Source organism: Hyperoodon ampullatus (assembly GCF_949752795.1).
Source record: "Hyperoodon ampullatus genome assembly, chromosome: 2".
In the NCBI taxonomy this organism is placed as follows: domain Eukaryota; kingdom Metazoa; phylum Chordata; class Mammalia; order Artiodactyla; family Ziphiidae; genus Hyperoodon; species Hyperoodon ampullatus.
The window spans coordinates 148,767,188-148,786,254 of record NC_136915.1 but is presented as its reverse complement, the minus strand read 5'-3'; the positions used below and the strand labels follow the sequence as shown (position 1 = coordinate 148,786,254).

The 19,067-nt window shown below is 49.3% G+C and overlaps 1 protein-coding gene across 1 annotated transcript in view; it reads left to right on the top strand.

Annotated features, from left to right (window-relative positions):
• RASSF5 (Ras association domain family member 5) overlaps window positions 1-19,067 on the top strand; it is a gene marked incomplete at both ends in the record, with an annotated part of 69,036 nt that overhangs the window by 19,819 nt on the left and 30,150 nt on the right. The window contains one exon of the mRNA XM_079728342.1: window positions 7,809-7,930. Within this exon, the coding sequence (XP_079584468.1) occupies window positions 7,809-7,930 (122 nt within the window). The remainder of the gene's footprint in view (window positions 1-7,808; window positions 7,931-19,067) is intronic.

The following is a 19,067-nucleotide window of genomic DNA, read 5'->3' as shown; positions in this document are numbered from 1 at the left end:
CTGAAAAGAAGTGAGCTCTCAAGTCATGAAGAGATATGGAGTTACCTTGAATGCATATTCCTAAGTGAAAGAAGCCAATCTGAAAAGGCTACATAGTGTATGATTCCAACTATGTGACATTCTGGAAAAGACAAAACTATGGAGAGAGTAAAAAATCACTGGTTACCAAGGATTCAGTGGGGTGAGAGGGATGAATAGAGCACAGAGATACTTAGGGCAGTGAAACTGTGCTGTGTGATACTAAATGGTGGATACATGTCATTATTTATTTGTCCAAACCCACAGAATGTACAACACCAGGAGTGAACCCTAATGTGAATGATGGACTTCGGGCGATAGCGACAGGTCAGTGTAGGCTTATGAGAACAATGTGCCACTCTGATGGGGAATGTTGGTACGGGGGAGGCTGTGCACATGGTAGGGGGGCAGAGGGTATACAGGAACTCTCTCTATACTTCTGCTCAGTTTTGCTCTAAAAAATAAAGTCTGCTTTTTAAAAAATAGGCATAGGGCTTCTCTGGTGGTGCAGTAGTTGAGAGTCTGCCTGCCAATGCAGGGGACACGGGTTCGTGCCCCGGTCCGCAAGGATCACACGTGCCGCGGAGCGGCTGGGCCCGTGAGCCATGGCCGCTGAGCCTGCGCATCTGGAGCCTGTGCTCCACAACGGGAGAGGCAACAACAGTGAGAGGCCTGCGTACCGAAAAAAATAAAAATAAAAATAAAAAATATAGGGGTAGAAACATGTCATACAGGCATAGTACTGATAACATGAAGTCATGTATATAAGCTGTCTGATACATTGTAGGTAGTGAATAATGGTAGCCGCTGTCACCACCATGTGGGTTCATGATTTTTCTTTGTACCTTTAGTAAAGAATATATATTCATTATAAAAATATAAACAATAAATATTTATTGGGACTCCCCTGGTGGCACAGTGGTAAGAATCCACCTGCCAATGCAGGGGACACAGGTTCGAGCCCTGGTCCGTGAAGATCCCACACGCTGCGGAGCAACTAAGCCCGTGTGCCACAACTACTGAAGCCCGCGTGCCTAGAGCCTGTGCTCCGCAACAAGAGAAGCCACCGCAATGAGAAGCCCGCGCACCGCAATGAAGAGTAGGCCCCGCTCGCCGCAACTAGAGAAAGCCCACGTGCAGCAATGAAGACCCAGTGCAGCCAAAAATAAATTTAAAAAAAGAATATATATTTTATAAAAATTTAGACTATAAAGAGAGGAAAAACACTTGAAATCCCATTACTCAGAGCAAGCATATCACCTGCCTTCCAAATTTCTCTCTATGCATAATATATATGTAAGTATGTGTATGTTTTTATATAATTAGGATCACGAAACACAGCCTTTTTCTCTTTCCATAATATGCTTGTGGACATCTTTCCAAGTTGACCAATCTACATCATCTTAAATAATGGCTAAATATACCATAATTGTAGCTGACCCCCTATAGATGGATGTGCGGTATTTCTAGTATTTTGTCGCCATAAATAACTGTATGATGAACCTTTTAGTGGAGACGTATTTAGATACAAATAAATTCACACTGAGGATAAATTCCTGCAAATTGGTACCACCAATAAGGCAAGAACCTTCTCATTTACCCACATCCTCTTTAATACTGGAAGTTATCAATTTTGGTTAACAATTTTCTTTTCTGAAACTAGAGCAAGATTTTAGAAGTTCAAATATTGGAGGGGGTGGGTAGGAAGGCAGGGAGGAGAGACGTCCCAGGTGGGCAAAGGTGCCTCTCCGAGGTGGGGAAGAGTTGCCCCTCACCAGGCTCCATGCACACCTGGCACCTCACCTCTGCAGGGAGCTGAGACCAGGGGCCTCCCTTGCTCAGGCTGGGGAGAGGGGCTCAATGGGGGTCTGAGGATGCATCAGAGCCTTTTTTATCAGGACTCAGTGGAGGTCTGGAGGAAGGTCAGTGGGCAGTGATGGGATGTGTACAGATGGGCTTCCGGGATAAGGAATGCCAGATGCTGTGGCTACTGGTGAGATTGACTAGGATTTTAGCCAGTTAATATGAATAGCTAGTATTTATTGATCTCTTAGTTTGCATCAGGTGTTGTGTTATGATTTACGTAGTTACCTCGTTTAATGCTCTTAGCAACCCTGTGAGGCAGGTACTGCCATCGGCTCCATTTAGAGAGGAAGCTGAGGCACGCAGGAGTTAGGACACTAGCCTAGGGGTAGGTCAGCACTCACACTCTGGTCTCTCCACTTCAGCAAAAGGCAGAAGACCATTCATTCCTGCCTCTATTCACTCAACCAATTCATACTAACCCCCTTCCAAATGCTTAATCGTGGCCGGTCCTCTTGAACACTGAGCAGGGCCCAGAGTAAAGGGCTGGGAAAGGGTGGACTTCAGGAGCTGCAGCCCTGGGGGCTTAGAGGGGTGTGTGGTTGCAGAGGACACTAGAGGGCCTGAGGTCCGAGGGGAAATCTCGGAGCCATGTGGAGAGAGGTGCTTCTGGCTGGGGGAGCAGGGGGTGTCGAGGTTGCAGGGTGCAGTGGGGCTGCAGGTGGTGAAGCAGGGCCAGGCTGGCCTGGGACAGACAGGCGCAGAGAGCATTCTAGGTGGTCTCTGAGTGGACATGGTTGGTTTGGAGTGCAGGGACCCCCAGCACAAGAATGGGGGACTCTTGAAGAAATATCTGAGAAGGGAGCCAAGGCAGGGACCCCAAGACTGAGGACTGTCCCCACTGACTTGCTCAGAAAGACCTTACTCCTGCTTTTTAAAAACTTTTGTAACATTGTAATTTTCCAATGCACTTTTTTGTGTGTGTGGTAGTGGTGATAGTGGTTTTTGTTTGTTTTCTAATTTATTTTAATTAATTAATTAATTAATTAATTAGGCTGCTCCGAGTCTTAGTTGCGGCAGGATCTTCATTGTGGCATGTGGGATCTTTAGTTGTGGCATGCGGGATCTTTAGTTGTGGCATGTGGGATCTAGTTCCCTTACCAGGGATCGAACCTGGGCCCCCTGCATTGGGAACATGGAGTCTTAACCACTAGACCACCAGGGAAGTCTCTGTTTTTTAATTTTTAAAAAATTTATTTTATTGAAGTATAGTTGATTTACAATGTTGTGTTAATTTCTGCTGTACAGCAAAGTGATTCAGTTATACATATATATATATATATATATACATTATTTTTCATATTCTTTTCCATTATGTGTTTTTTCAGATTTCTCTGTAGTGCCTTAGAACAAAATTATTTTAAAACTAAAATCTATTTGTGTGCTTGGTTTGGAAATGGCTAGCTAGGGGGAGCTGGTGAGACTACAGATGACCCACCAGGAGCTCGGTGGGGCGGGAAGGAATCCACACGGCAGAGTAGCGTTGGAACAGGTGGGATGGAACATTAACTGGGGGCCTCTGTGTCCCAGGCCTCCTGTGCAGTGCTTTACATCATGGACCCCATTTAATCCTCATGGCAGCCCTATGAACAGGCTATTATTCCCACTATATAGTCGAGGAAATTAATGATCCGAGGAGTTCAGTAACTTACCCAAGGTCACAAAGCTGGTTGAGCAGTGAGTGGAGGCCAGGCCTTCCTCCAAGTCCATCGTCTTTCCATTTCCCCGTAGCACAGGCCAGGTCCCGAGGGGGAACGGGGGAAGTGGTAAGTTTGTTCTGAGGTTGACCTTGTCCAAGAAGGCCTGGGGTACCCAGAGCATGGACGCAGGGCTCCTGGATTCAGAGGCTGTCGTGCTTCCCCTCGGGCCTCAGTAGTGGCTTTGGCCGTGCAGGGTGAGAAGCTGCTCTTCACTGACCTGGGAATGACCGCAAGGGAGGCCTGTGAGCTCATTGTAACCCAGGCTCTGAATCCTGGGAACCTGCCCCATCCTCACCCCACATCCTGGCTTCAGCTGGAGGAGGGGGAGAGTGAAGTGGAGAGCTCCACACTATCTTGGGATCTTGCATACAACCCTGGGGTGAAAGGGCCTTAAGGGTTCCTTATCAACAGAATGCCTCTGGTTCAGAAAAATTAGCCTCTTTGTGTGCCTGTGTGTGTGTGTGTGTGTGTGTGTGTGTGTGTGCATTTGGCAACTGGGGTCAGGCAGGAACTAACTAGGGCCGCCCTGGGGACTAAGGGGAGGTTTGTAGCTTTTGCATTTTGGAAAACAGTCTCGTAGCACAGTTCCATCTGCTGAATTCACCTCCACTGGGCTGAAGTGGAAGAAAGACTGTATCTTTGGACATAGGTTGCCATGGCCTCTGGGCCTGACCCCCTTGTTCGAGATGGTGCCTTTGGTGGTGACCTTCAGGGACCGAGAAGGCCAGGAGCAGGGCTAGTAGAAGTAGGGAGGTGGTCCTGGCCTCCTTCCTTTGCCAGTCCGCTGCTGACCTCTGGAGATGGTGTCCATGAGAAACCCGCATCCATTCGAGACTAAGGGCTCTGGGTTCCCAATATGGCCCAGGGTCTGTGTTATGGGTTGAATTGTAGCCCCGCCCCCCGCAAAAAAATTATGTCAAAGTTCTAACCCCCAGTACATCAGAATGTGACCTTGTTTGGAAACAAGGTAGTTGCAGGTGTAATTAGTTAAGCAAAGGTTGCACTAGGGTAGGATGGTCCCCTCATTCAATATGACTGGCGTCATGTGAGGACACAGGCATACGGGGAGAAGGCCACGTAGAGACTGAGGCAGAGATGGGAGTGATGCAGCTGCCAGCCGAGGACAGCCAAAGACTGCCAGCAAGCCACCAGAAGCTGGGAAGAGGCAAGAAACGATCCTCCTACAGGCTTCAGAAGGAGCGTGAGCCTGCTGACAACTTGATTTCAGACTTCTGGCCTCCAGAACGGAGAGACAATAATTTCAGTTTTTTGGGGTTTTTTGCGGTACATGGGCCTCTCACTGTTGTGGCCTCTCCCGTTGCGGAGCACAGGCTCCGGACGCGCAGGCTCAGCGGCCATGGCTCACGGGCCCAGCCGCTCCGCGGCATGTGGGATCCTCCCAGACCGGGGCACAAACCTGCGTCCCCTGCATCGGCAGGCGGACTCTCAACCACTGCGCCACCAGGGAAGCCCCAATAATTTCATTTTTAAGCCACCTAGTTGGTGGTGCTTTGTTATAGCAGCGAGGAAACCAATACAGCCTGGGTCTGAGGGTAGCGCACAGGAGCCCTCTCTGCATCCTGGCATACAGTTCCCTCTTTGAGAAGGGCCCCTCTGGGCTTGTGTCTCCATCATTCCTCCTCTCTTGAGGAAAAGATGGCCTGTGGGAGTTTAAGCACTGGGCTCCAGTGGAACACAGCCCTGCCTTGGCAACCTCATGAATGTTCCTACTCAGAGCACATGAGGCCTGCAGGCTACTGGTTGTGGCTGGCGGGGCTTGCTTCTGTGTGTGGAGAAGGGCATGGGAACTGTGACTTCATCTCTGCTGGCCTAAAAGCCCTGGGCTTAGCATTTCCAGGGGCCAGGAAATATCAAGACGTGCTTCAGTGGTTTTGCTAGTCTGTGATTACACGGTCGGATGGGACAGACGCATTGTGGTGCTCAAATGTGCTTTTTATAAAATCCAGAACCACTCCTCTTGGAGACTTCTGTTCCCCCGCTCCGTCCAGTTCAGCGTGAGGCTGTAAACAAAAAAATGTTCCTGTGGTTTTGGTGCTGTGTGTGTGTGTGTGTGCGTGTGCACGTGCACACATATGTGTCAGCAAGAGGCAGAACACAGAGAGACAGACAGAAATGGAGAGATTCAGATGCACAGGTGGACACAGCGTGCCCGTGTCTGCAGCACACAGAGCTGAAATAGGAGACTGGAAGACTTCTTCCTTTCTCAAGACGCTCTCCCCTTTGGGAGCCGGTGGCAGCTCTCACTTGAGGTAGAGCTGGCGAGTTTCCACTCCTTGGCAGCCCCGGAGAATTCTTCATCGCTCAGAGCTTGCCCAGGAGCTGGATAGGTGTGTCCCAGGAACAGAGCCTGGACAATGCCTCTCTGTGTGGGCTCTGGCCTCGGTGCTCCCTTATCAAAGCCCTGGCATTTCTGGGCACTGCGGGCAGGGGAGACGCAGTCTGCACACTGCCTGTGCCCTTCACCCCCACCAGGGGTGAGGCCGTCCTCGTGCCCGGCAGAGATCTCCTACTGGGGGAGCCCAGGAATGCATGTGGGCGCTGGCAGGGTTATGGTGCGTGACTCAGAGTGAGCTCTACCCATCCCCTCTCCAGGTGAGAGCACAGCTCCTCCGAGGAGAGTTGGGAATGCCCAGAAGAGGGTGGGGTGTGAAGGAGAGGATGTCACGTGGGCCTCACCTGCAGGCATGAGGGAGGTGAGCAGTAAGGCTTCTAAATGCCATCCCAGAAAGGTGGTCAGGACTTCAGACCACTGAGTCAGAAGGTTGCAGGGTTCTGGAATCTCTTCATGTCCCCACATTTGCTGGGTGCTCCCCTGCAGGCATTAATGGCAAAACCTGTACAAGGAATGTGGTCCAGGTGCTCATCTTTGGGGATGTAAGGGAAGGGGGCAGCTGGGGAGAGTGGGGGTTCTCTTTCCAAAACTCCCCGAGAGCGTGGGGAGAAAAGGAGACCCACCCCTACCGCCGCCCCAGGACGGAGTGCGCTTCACAGCTTTAAGAAGATAGTCCCAACGTGCCGAGGTTTGGGAGCTTGTTAAAAGGAAGGAAAAGAGTGTCAGGAGACTCAGCCCTTATCAGCCCAAAGTTGTCCCCTCGTCCCCAGGTTATACAAACAAGTCCAGGCTGTCGTGTCCCCTGCCGCATCTCCATGCACCTGGCATCACAATCAAGCAGCCTTCTCATGGAGACTCCGGCAGCCTCCCTCAGGTGGGCCTTCTGGCTGAGCTGTGGCACCTCCAGGACAGATGACTCTGGCGGGCCCAGCAGCTTCTGTGAGAACCAACCTCAAATCTGAGCATTTTGCCTGCTGATGGGCTTGTGTTGATTTCTCTAGCTGCCCTTCAACTTCACCTCCCTTCTGTCAAGGAGGCTCCAGAGAGAGCCCTGAGGAAGCTGGAGACTGCTTGCAGCCTTGGCTCTGCCACTGAGCTGTGTGTCGTTGGGCACCTAGCTTTACCTCTCTGAGCCTCAGCTTCCCCATCTGCGAGGTAGTCCCCCAGACTCTTTGCAACTCTGGTCATTAAGTCTTACTTCCGTGGAGGTGAACATGGTCTAGGAAATAAATGTGTGCTTTTCCCCGAAGCACCTAGTTTGAGATGTTGTCTGTAAGCTATGTCAGCTGGGTAAGAGAAGCCACCCCACATTTCTAGATGTGGCAGGGTCAGAGACAGGTGACAGCCCTTCCTGTTGATAATAATGCTTTTGTCCCTGGAGTCACCTTTAATTTATTCAGACCTGTTCTCCCCTATAGTTATAAACATCCTTGTGCACTAGGCAGGGCAGTGAGTACCTATATTTTACAGACTGCAAAACAAGGCCCAGAAAAGTTAAGTCCTTCCCCAGGGATCTGTGACCCCTGGTGATTAACATAAATTAGTAGAAAGAGAGCCAGCCAGAAGCCAGATGATCTGCCCTTAGAAAATCACCAATGTCCCTAGGCCCCAGTTTCCTGTCTATAAAGTGGCAGTAATAATGGTTGCAGGGTCACGCACAATAACAGAGGTGCAAATAGTTTGGAAACTGTAAAGCACCTGTTCACCTTCACCATTCATGGTGGCGCAGAGAGCGGGTGACCTTCTTACGGTGTTCTTCCCCCTCCACTTCCCTCCCGCCTGGTCTTCCCTCCAGGAGATACACGCCATCTTCCAGGGTATTTCTCTGGGCCTCCTATCTGGCCCCTAATCCCCCTATGGTTCTCTCCCTCCAGACTGTAAATTCACCTGCCACCCGGAGTGCCGCAGCCTGATCCAGCTGGACTGCAGTCAGCAGGAAGACCCCTCCCGGGACAGACCCTCTCCAGAAAGCACCCTCACTTCAACCTTCAGCCAGGTAGGCAGCAAGGACTCGAGGACCAGGCTGGGAACAGCCTCCGAGGTGTCCCGGGCCCCCCTGTCCCTCCCAGGAGCTCTGGTGAGCGGGAGGTGATGTGAGTGTTCCACATACGCTGGATGTTGAGGTCCCCTTCTGGCTAGATGGGGTCCACAGCACACACTCTGATTCTGCACCCAATTCTGATGTGGGGGGCTAGGGTCCCACACCACCAAAGCAATCGTCTGACACCCACTGGGTGTCCTGCAGTTCACCTCAGTTCTGGCACTATCTGTGCGCCTCCCCACCACCACTTCAGATACCAATTGCAAGGCCATGTTGTCACCTTCTACAACTCCCTCCTTGGGTTCAATTAATTTGCTAGAGCAGCTCAGAGAACTCAAACATTTTACCTCCTAGATGATCAGTTTATTATAAAAGGATCTAACTTGGGGGCTTCCCTGGTGGCACCGTGGTTGAGAGTCTGCCTGCTGATGCAGGGGACACGGGTTCGTGCCCCGGTCCGGGAGGATCCCACATGCCACGGAGCGGCTGGGCCCGTGAGCCATGGCCGCTGAGCCTGTGCGTCCGGAGCCTGTGCTCCGCAACGGGAGAGGCCACAACAGTGGGAGGCCCGCGTACCGCAAAAAAAAAAAAAAAGGATCTAACTCGGGAACAGCCAGATGGAAGAGATGCAGAGGGCCAAGTGTGTGGGAGGGGCACAGAGCTTCCATGCCCTCTCCAGGCGCCACTCTCCCTGCACCTCCACGTGTTCGCCAACCCAGAAGCTCTCCAAGCCCCAACTTTTTGGGGTTTTATAGAGGCTTCATGAGACAGACATGATTGATTAAATCATTGGCCATCGGTGACTGATTCATCCTCCAGCCCCTCTCCCCTCCCCAGAGGTCAGGGGTGGGACTAAAAGTTCCAGTCCTCTAACACTTGGTTGGTTCTCCTGGCAACTAGCCTGCATCCTTAGGTGGCCTCCAAAATCACCTCATTAACATAACAAGAAACACCTTTGTTGCTCTCCTCACTTAGGAAGTTCCAAGGGTTTTAGGAGCTCTGTGCCAGGAAAGGAGACAGAGACCAAATATATATTTCTTATTAAAAAATCACAGTATCACACACCCTCTTCCAGGTGGCTGGGGGGATGGAACAGAATCGGTGACACAGGGAAGTCTGTCACTATTAAGAAGTGCCCTGTAGTCCACCCCAAGCACAGAGCCTGCTTTGGCCTAGGGCTCCAGCCATAGGTGTGGGTATGGGTAGGGGTAGCGGTGGGGGTCCCAGAGAAAGCTCCTGAGGATCCTCTGAGGCCTCGTAGCCCTGGGGCAGTGGGGATGCTGGGGCTGAGGCTTCTCAGCACATCATCCTGCCGGCCAGTCAGCCAGCCAGACGAGATCAACTTCAGAGGGACTGCGCAAATGTTCTTTCCCTGTGTCAAAGGACCAGGAAGTTGATGCCCAAAGCAGCTCTTGGTTCTGGGCTTTGCCAAGCCACTTGAACTAGGGTGTGTCTGACCTTTGATGTCAAGGATTTGGGAGGGAGACAGGAGAGCGTTGTTTTTAATTCTTGCATTGATGAAACACTGATTATCTACTATGTGCCAAGCACTGGTAAGAGTGGGGATAATAAATGATACATCATAGTTCTGGTCCTCAGAGAGCTTACATTCTGGCAGGGGAGGCAGAATACAGCCAAATAGTATATAGTGTGATGCATGTTTCAATAAAAGTATGAATGAAGCATTTTGAGTATACGGTGCAATTGTTTCTGTTGGGAGAAATCAGGGAATACTTCCCAGAGGAGGTGACATTTACTGTAAGCCTTAATGTATTAGTCAGATGTTGCTGGTTAAGGAAGTAAGGAGTGTCCATCCTTACTGTAAGGACATCATCCATTTATTTATTTAACAAATATGTTTTGAATGTAGAGCATGTGCCAGGTCCGGGAATGCCAGGGACTTAGTGATGCAGTAAAGGAGGGGAGTAAGACTTTAATTAAACCCCATGTTTCTGAGAGAAAAGCCCTGGGGGCTGTGAGAGACAACACAGATGCTGAATGACTGGTTATTTCCTCAAGAGAATACAAGTGGGTCTGGGGAATCGGGGTCCAGTCCCAAGTCCCCAGACTAGCCATCCCCACGCTTTTTCTGACCATGATATACATGCTCAACAATGTTCAGTCACCTGGTCCACCCATGGGTGCTACCGGCCTCCCTGCTGTTCCCCAGGCCTTTTTCTCCCACTGGGAAATTAGTACTAGAAAGCAAATATGATGTGTATTTTTATAAGAATGATATTGAATTCATTCTAAAAAATATTTTTAAAAAATTCTGTACATCTGAAAGAAACTTGGAGCCACCCCTCTCCACGGCTCCCGCGCCCCATGGCCCAGGCCTCGCTGAGCCCTCAGACACCCTGGCCATGGGGCGGCCTGGGCCGTCCGCAGTGTGAGAGCGGGCAGGCAGGAGGCATCATTCCAGCCTCGGGCCCCGCCGCTGCTGCCTGCCCTGCCTCCCAGCATCATGCACATAGCCGTGGAGTTCCACCTCGGGCACAACTACCCCTGGAGTAAGCTGCCAGTCAATGTGAGGCAGAGTCTCGGAAATTCACAGAGAGAATATGAGAAGCAGGTTGTCCTGTACACTCTTCGCAGTCAGTTACAATATAGAAATACTTAAACATGTCAAGAAGATGAACCCAGATACTATGGGGAACTGTGCAGTCGAGAACATCTCATGCCGTACCCTTACCATTTATCAGATATGGTAAAGGGCCTGAGGATAACACCATGTTCATATTATCCTGGGATCATGGATGACATTATGAACAGAGAGAAAAGTTATGATTCATTGCCCAGTTTTCCTGCTGCTGCCTGCTAAAGGCTTCTTGGCACAGGAAGAAACCAGTACATTGATCTGATGAACCCGTGTAGATCATCAAAAATTTTTTTCACAAGGAAAATGGCCCATGATCTTTTACCAGTAAAGCCAGTGGAAATTGCCATAGAGGCATGCTGAGTGGTGTAGGCTGGCTGTATCACAGAAGATGACATAAAGATATGCAGTTTGCCTGAGAAATGTGCTATTGATAAGATCATTGATGCAGGCCCTCAACTCTCTGGATCACTAGATTACAATGTAGTACATAGTTTATATAACACAGGATTTATTTATCCGGATGTGCTAATATCTGATGACAGTTATATAGTAGTTCCTCCTCTTGCAGGTTTTGTAATGAATCGAGTGCAAGGTGATTGTTTTGAAACTCTGTATTTGTTTCTATAGATAAGCCTGCTAGTATTGCAGGTCTTGCAAACGTACTTGAGATAGACCTATCCCTGGTTAAGAATGCTGTGTCATTTGGGGTACTGCCGATTGGGGTTTGCCCACGAGATAGGAGTTCCCTGGCGGTCCAGTGGTTAAGACTCGGGGGCGCGGGTTCGATCCCTGGTCAGGGAAGTGAGACCCCACATGCCGAGCGGTGCAGCCAAAAGATTTAAAAAAAAAAAAAAGGACAAGTAATAAATTTGGATCAACTTCGTTCATCGTGGAGGAATCCTCCATCCGTAAACAGAGTAAAGTAACTCGTTTATTTAGTATGAGAAAAAAATTATGTACATCCTCCACACACTTTGGAATTGGAACTGTTTATAACGTAGTCTAAATGTAACCAGACCTCTTGGGAGGCCCTTCCCCTGTCCAGGGTGAGAAAAGGAAGGGAGACAAATCTGACCCCCAAAGCCCTGGTGAATTATGCAGATTTTTGCTGAAGGTTTTCTTTTTTTTTTTACATCTTTATTGGAGTATAATTCCTTTACAATGGTGTGTTAGTTTCTGCTTTATAACAAAGTAATCAGTTATATGAAGGTTTTCTTTAGAAGGTGGAGGAGGAAGTTACATAGCACACCATATAAAAACATTTACTAAAAATCTTATTTAAATGACTCTTTATTTTCCCAATTTTCTTTCCCATTGGGAACTTCCAAGTCTCTCTTCTTTCTGTTCCCCTCAAGCCTACCCATCCCCCATCCCAGAGCCTGCTCACCCCACTACATCCTGCATTTCTACTTTGGGTCTCTATTTCTTCCTCTAGAGCAGCAGGTCTCAAATGGGAGGGGGTGATTTTGCCCCCCTCCACCAGGTGGGACATTTGGCAGTTACTGGAGACATTTTTGGCTGTCACAGCTTGGAGGAGGCTACTGGCACCTAGTGGGCAGAGGCTAGGGATGCTGCTAAACAGCCTCCATTGCACAGAAAAGCCACAGCGCCACAACAAAGAATCATCTGACCCCAAATGTGAGCAGTGCGGAGGTTGAGCAAACCTGCCCTAGAGTGGCTTAGCCAGCTCTGAAGTGGGTGGGAGGGAAGGCCCCAGAGCAGGGCCTGGGGTTTGCTGCATGCCTTGTCTCATTCTCAGAATTTCAACAGTGAACAGGTGTTTCCAGATCTGAGTATTTGGAAGCAGAGTGACTCCCTTCCCTCTGTTGGAGAGATGAGTCAACCTTGGAATTTTCTGGCAAGCTAACTCAGGGCTGTGTCTAGAGCAGAACCACCACTGAAATATAGAAGACACATAGAAGGAGCCAAGAGTCCCTCGTGGGTGCAGCAGAGCAGCACTCCCACCAGCAGCCAGCCTGGAATGGGGTTTGCTCCCGGGCCGGCTGGGTTGGGCTGCAGTGTTTGCCTTGGACAGGCCTGGCTGCATGCTTCAGGCACAACTGGGACAGGACCTAGCCTTCTGTCAATAAAACCTGGGCCCTGCTCCAGGCTAACTCGCCTTTTTCTAAAAAGCTTGTTTGTGCTGATTTCTGCCTTGGCTCGATTTTCTGTTGCATACCAGGATGGAGCTTTCGTTCACCTTGACCTCGTCACCTGGTCTGAGCTAACCAAATGTGTGAGTGCCGTTTTCGGGGTGGGGGTGGGCATTTGTTGTGGCCCGGGCCCTGGTCAGAGCTCCACTAGTTTGGAGGCACATGGCTGTTAGGAGGTCTCTCTGCTTTGTTCTTTAAGAAAAAGAAAATCATTGATCTTCCTCCATCCAGAAGGAACCACTGTTAGTTAACATTTTTATATTTTCTTCCTGTACGTTCATACATTTTTCAAAACACAGTTGAGATCATCCTGTAGATAAGTGTTTGGCCTCAACCTTTGAAAAGCAGTAATCCCAAGGTTTTGTCTGTCTTCTCTCTGCCATACCAGACAGAGGCGGGAGGGAGGAAGGGGAGGGCATGTGAGGGGGCAGGGATGGGCTCAGAGCCCCAGCTGCACTCACAAGGTGTGTGGTTCGTGCATGTCTCTCTCAGGTGGAGAAACAGAGGAAGAGTGGCTGGGAGCTGCCTATGTTTTTGTCAGTCTCTCCTTGGAGACCTCAGAGGTCTGTGATGTCTGGTTCTTCTCTTGGGCACCCATGCTGACCAAGCAAATCCCCTTCAAGTCTACCCCAGATCCCTTCTTCAGTTTAAGCCTGTTTCCTAGAGGACATGGTGGCCATTGGCTGAAGATCACAATACATTGCCAAAAGAGCTGCAGTTCCTTTATTTGGGGGCATGCTCCAAAGATGTTATACTTCAGGTGGTGCTAAAGGTACTCTTATCCTGTCACTCCTGGGATGAAAAAAACTCCCAGTAGCTCCCCAGTGCCCTGGGGATGAAGTGAGACCTCTGCTGGTTTGGTTCGGTCCTTTCCTTGCCTTTGGGGAAGCAGATCCCAAGAGAGGAAGCCCTTGCCCAGAGCTGTTGATGCTCATCATAACCCGCTGCAGACCAGGGGGGTCCTGGCAGCTCTGTTCCCCAGGCCTTTGGTGCCACTTTTCTTGGTACATGGAATGCGCAGATGACAAGACCAAAACATAAGCACTCTTCCTTCCACTCAAATCACTTGTAGCTGGGGAATGAATCTTATATCCATCAGGCCCCGATTCCATCCCCTCCTCCTGGCCCTCCAGGACCCAGGAGCAGCATTTAGAAACCAGGCTCCCAGGTCCCCGCCTGCCAAGTCCAGCCCCTCCCACAGCAGTTCCCAAACCTCACTTGGGCACTTTCCACACTTAAGATTCTGGCCATATCAATATTCCACCTATGCTACTATTTACTTAATATTTCTCTTTACATAGATTTATTTGAGTAAACTTAAACTTATGTTAAAGGAAAAATTTTAAATCCTTCAATCACCATTGATGTACTTAAGATTTTTTTCCTGACACACATTAAATTAATATTTAATCTCTAAAATTAAAAAACAGTATGCCTAAGGACTGTCTCAGATTCCTTCCACACATAATTATGGAGCCAGGCATCGTTCTAAAATCTTTTCAGGTGCCCTCAGTGGGAAATGCTCCCTACAGAGGCTGCACTCTGGTCATCTGGTGCCCTGACTACCAGGGCACTGGGTCCAGCCCCTTCCTAAGGGGCACCGTGAGCAGTGGTGGGAGCCGTGGGGGTGCCGGGACGGAAGTTCCAGCCGCCAGCAGTAAGGCCATGGTGCTTTACAAAGGAGGGATGGATCTGTATGTACTGACAAGGAAGAGTGCCAACAGAGACAAGTCACCCAGTGGTACATGGAGCTTTCGTTCACCTTGACCTCATCACCTGGTCTGAGCTAACCAAATGTGCAAGTGCAGGACAAGCCCATTTGTACTTGGTACATATGTGTGTATGTGTGTATGCGTGTGTGTCTAAATGCAGAGTGAGGGCCTGGAGGGCACCCAGCCAACTGTTCGAAGGGATTTCACTTTGGGAGGGGGTGGGAGGTGATGGGTAGAATGAGAGAACTGTCGACTTTTGCTGTTTGCTTCGGGGCTGTTTGAATAACCAGATGCTGTCATGTGTTTCTAGTGTAACATTTCTAAAAGGCAATACATATTTTCTTAAAGAAAAGAAAGAACCCTGGCCTGAGTGACAGGAGAGCTAGGCTCTAATTCAGATTGTGTAGATGACGATCTTGGCATGTGACTGGGAACAAGCCTCTTAGCCTCAGGTTTCTCCTCTGAGAAATGCTGGTTGTGTGGCTCCGGTGAGAAGATGTATGTGAAAGCATGTCAGTATCACCGGGTGGCATTCCAGGGCCGACTCTGGTGCTTCCAACAGCCTTACTGGATTTTTTATCGTGTCATCCTGTGATGGAAACCCTCAGCGGCTTCCTGTTACCCTCAAAATCAGTCGACATCTGGATCAGCACACAAAACCCTTCACGGTCTGCCGCTGCCTACTCTTCACAATACCAGAAAGGTGGATTACTCTCCTGGATATAAAACCAGGACACTACAGCTTTGTGGTTTGGCGGGTACTTGTTACTACAAGACTTAAGGATTCTCCCCTCTTCTGCGGCCTGAGTTACTGCTCTACTCTGTTGATGAAAAGACTCAAGACCCTGTCCCCATTCACCACAGGGACAGACGGCTTCCAGGGTGGGTCAGCCCGGCCTGCTGGTGTTTCAGCCCCACAGGTCAGGTCGCTGCTGCCTTTCTGCCTATGCACCCCACCTCCACCCCAGCCCACCGCTGTCATTCCTTAGCAGGGCCCCCGCTGGAATCCCCTCCGTCAGCCCCTGCAGCCACTGAGCAGTGACTCAGCTGGAGTGCCGAGCCGAGTTTCCTGGCTCCCAGCCCTGTGCTCCTTCTGCAGCCACACCAGTGTCACCCTACTGGGAGCTCTGCTTTTCCAGAACCCTCCAAAGGAGGAAGCGCCTGTGACTGGTCCTGCCCCGGCCCTCCTCCCAACGTCATGGGCTAAGCCCAGAACTACCACACGGGGGAGCCAGGGAGCTGGGAGGGGAGAACCTGGGGAACCAGGTCTATCTCTACAGAGAGGCTGGGGCTCCCTAAGTAACACTCTTTTTTTTTTCTTTTGCAGTAAGTCTATTTTTCCTTTGAGAGGGTCACTCACTCCTTTCGTGACCCTTCTCTGTCATGCTGTCTGCAGAAAGAATTGAGCTTATCATATGGCCTGCGTGAAGGAGCTTACTCACCTTCACTCCTAATATTATGAATTGTAACAAAGATTTTTCATCTTAAAACAATATAATAATATCATTACTATTAAGCTAAATGCTTTAAAGTCACAAAAAACAATAAAGCATTACAAGATGTCTTCTATTTAGCACTCAAAGCCTTCTATCCTGGTATGCCATTTCTTCCTTTCACCATGATACACTTCTAGTCTGATTTATCATTTCTTTGTGCCTATAAGTTCACAACCTTTTCTCCTCTGCACACAGATTCTGATAATGACGCCTAAGCAACACTCTTGATTGATACCTGTACACCTCTCTGGGAATTCTGGTCCTGGGTCTCTTCTGAAATGCTCGATAAAGGTTTATCAAACTGAATTGTGACTGATAACAACAGTAGCTAACATTTGTTGAGGCATACCATGTGTTCTGTCTGCTTGTTTTATCAGTTATTGAGAGAGGGGTGTTGAAATCCCAAATATAATTGTGGATTTCTCCTTAAAGTTCTATCTTGTATTTTGAAGCTCCATTATTCAGTGCATAAACATTTAACATAATTACATTCTCTTGATTAATTGACACTTTATCATTATGAAATAACCTTCTTTATCCCCGGTAATATTCTTTGTTCTGAAATCTACTTTGTCTGATGTTAATAGAGCCACTCCAGCTTTCTTTTGATTACCATTAGCATGATATTTCTTTATCCGTTTTTTTACTTTTAGGCTATTTGTGTCTTTTTATTTAAAGGTCATTTCTTACAGACAGCACATAGTTGAATCTTGTTTTTCTTAATCCAATTGGATCATCTCTGCCCTTTAATTGGGTTATTTAGCTCATTTGCATTTAATGTGATTATTGATACAATTAGATTTTAAGTCTCTCATCGTGCTGTTTTCTATTTGTCACATCTGTTCTTTGCTTCCTTTTTCTTTTCTTCCTTCTTTTGGATTAATGAAATACATTTTATGATTCCATTTTATCTCATTTTTTGCCAGCCCATCCTCAGGTGCCAAAGGAAGGAGCCGGTCCCCAGCCGTTCTACTCCACTCTGGCTATGTCTGGGACAGTTGCTCCCCCATCCACAGGTTTCCCTCCACGCTCTAGAAGCCAGGAGTGCTGGCCAAAGCTGTCAGTGATTCGACTCCACTAAACAGCTGCCTCTAACGAGAGCTGCCTTAAGGCCTCTCTCACCAGCCCAGGCCAACCCAGGGGAGCCCAGTTCTGATCAGACAGAGGGGAACGGCTTCCCACCAGAAGGCACTTGATATCCTGGCTCCCAGGAGGGACAGAGCTCTAGTACTTATTTCTCTAGAAATCCTTAAGCACTGGAGACGTTTCTCCATGCTCCTCACAGCCCCACCCACTCCTTCCATCCTAGCACCAGTAGGTGTCTGAGATGACCTCTGGCTGGCCAGGTTGTCCTGAGGCTCTAAGGAGGCAACAAGGCTCTCTTTCTATGTGTAGTAGTGCAAGAGTTATTCACATGTCTCACGCCTGTGACCACATTGCCCTGGCTACTGGAGGACTGAAGAGGGCCACGTGAGGGATGGGGTTGTTGATCAGAAACATCTTTTATGATTCTCTGGTTTCCCTAAAGGAGGGCAATTAGATGGCAGACTCCCGGTGCCTGAGTCAGACCCAACATGAGCTCTTCAGGGCCTCTGCTTCTCGGTATGGGCTGATATAACTGCCTTTGGTGTTTGTAAGTGTCAGAGCCTTATCGAAGCTGTCAGCCTTGCAGCCAAGCGAGAGAAGTGTGGAGTGGGCTAGAAGCCCCGAGCAAGTGATTCTCCTGTGAGTCAGCCTAAATAGTGTGCAGCCATGTACCTCTTACAACAGGAAGTCACCTGGGGGGAAATTGAGCTCTGTGCTGTCAAATGCTGCTCTCAGGATGGAGGGTGGCATTCTTAAGATTCACCCCAGAGAGGCCATCTGAAAAAGGCTGCTTCTGAGAGGCACCGGGAAGGTGGGGGAGGTGTGGTCGTGGTTGGTGAACGTGTGTCAGGAAGTGGGAGGACACAGGAGGATTTTGACAGGCAGAGGAAACAGCCAGAGCAAGACCACAAGAGGGCAGGGCGGCTGCTGGGAAGGTGAATCAAATGTGCGTGTCTGGGCTTCCCTGGTGGCACAGTGGTTGAGAGTCCGCCTGCCGATGCAGGGGACACGGGTTCGTGCCCCGGTCCGGGAAGATCCCACATGCCGCGGAGCGGCTGGGCCCGTGAGCCATGGTCGCTGAGCCTGTGCGTCCGGAGCCTGTGCTCCGCAACGGGAGAGGCCACAACAGTGAGAGGCCCGCGTACCGCCAAAAAAAAAAAAAAAAAATGCGCGTCTGTAAGGAGGGATGCTTGATTGTGGCTGGAGATGGATATGACCCATTGGCTGGGCACATGCTGTGAAGGACCTTGAAGGACCTGCTCTGGAGTTCAGGATTTTGTTGTAGGCACTGGGGCATCACTGGAGGAGGGACAACTGTGATGACAAATTGTCAGACACAGAGGCCCTGGGTTTGAAATCTGATTTCACCATTTACTAGCTCTTTGACTTTGGGCAAAATTAGCCACCCTGAGCCTCAGCTTACTCATCTGTAAAATACGTTCTTGCGGGGTCGTAAGGATTAAGTGAGAGAATGAAGTGTGTAAGAGCTCGGTAACTCCAATATAATGTCTAATTTCACGTCGTTCCACTACACTGGCCGTTATGAGAAGGCAGGAACTATGTCTTCTTCAGAACACCCAGTCTAGTGCCTGCCATGTAGAAGGTGCTTAGTAATTATTTGTTGAATAAATGAATAAGCTTGATACTAGGTCGTGAAACTCAGTACTTATTCAATAATTATTAGTTGACATCTGAATGGAAAGGTTTTATGATAGAACAACACTGATCAGATCTTGGTCTAGAAGGGTAACTTTGGTAACAAGGCAGTGAGGAGTTTGGAGGAGGCAGAGATGGGAACAAGGGAAACTACGGGAAGGCTTTGCAATAATCTATGTTGATGGCACTCATCAAGATAGGAAATTCTGGGCTTCCCTGGTAGCACGGTGGTTAAGAATCTGCCTGCCCACGTAGGGGACACAGGTTCGAGGCCTGGTCCGGGAGGATCCCACGTGCTGCAGAGCAGCTAAGCCCGTGCGCCACAACTACTGAGCCTGCGCTCTAGAACCCGCGAGCCACAACTACTGAAACCTGTGCACGTAGAGCCCG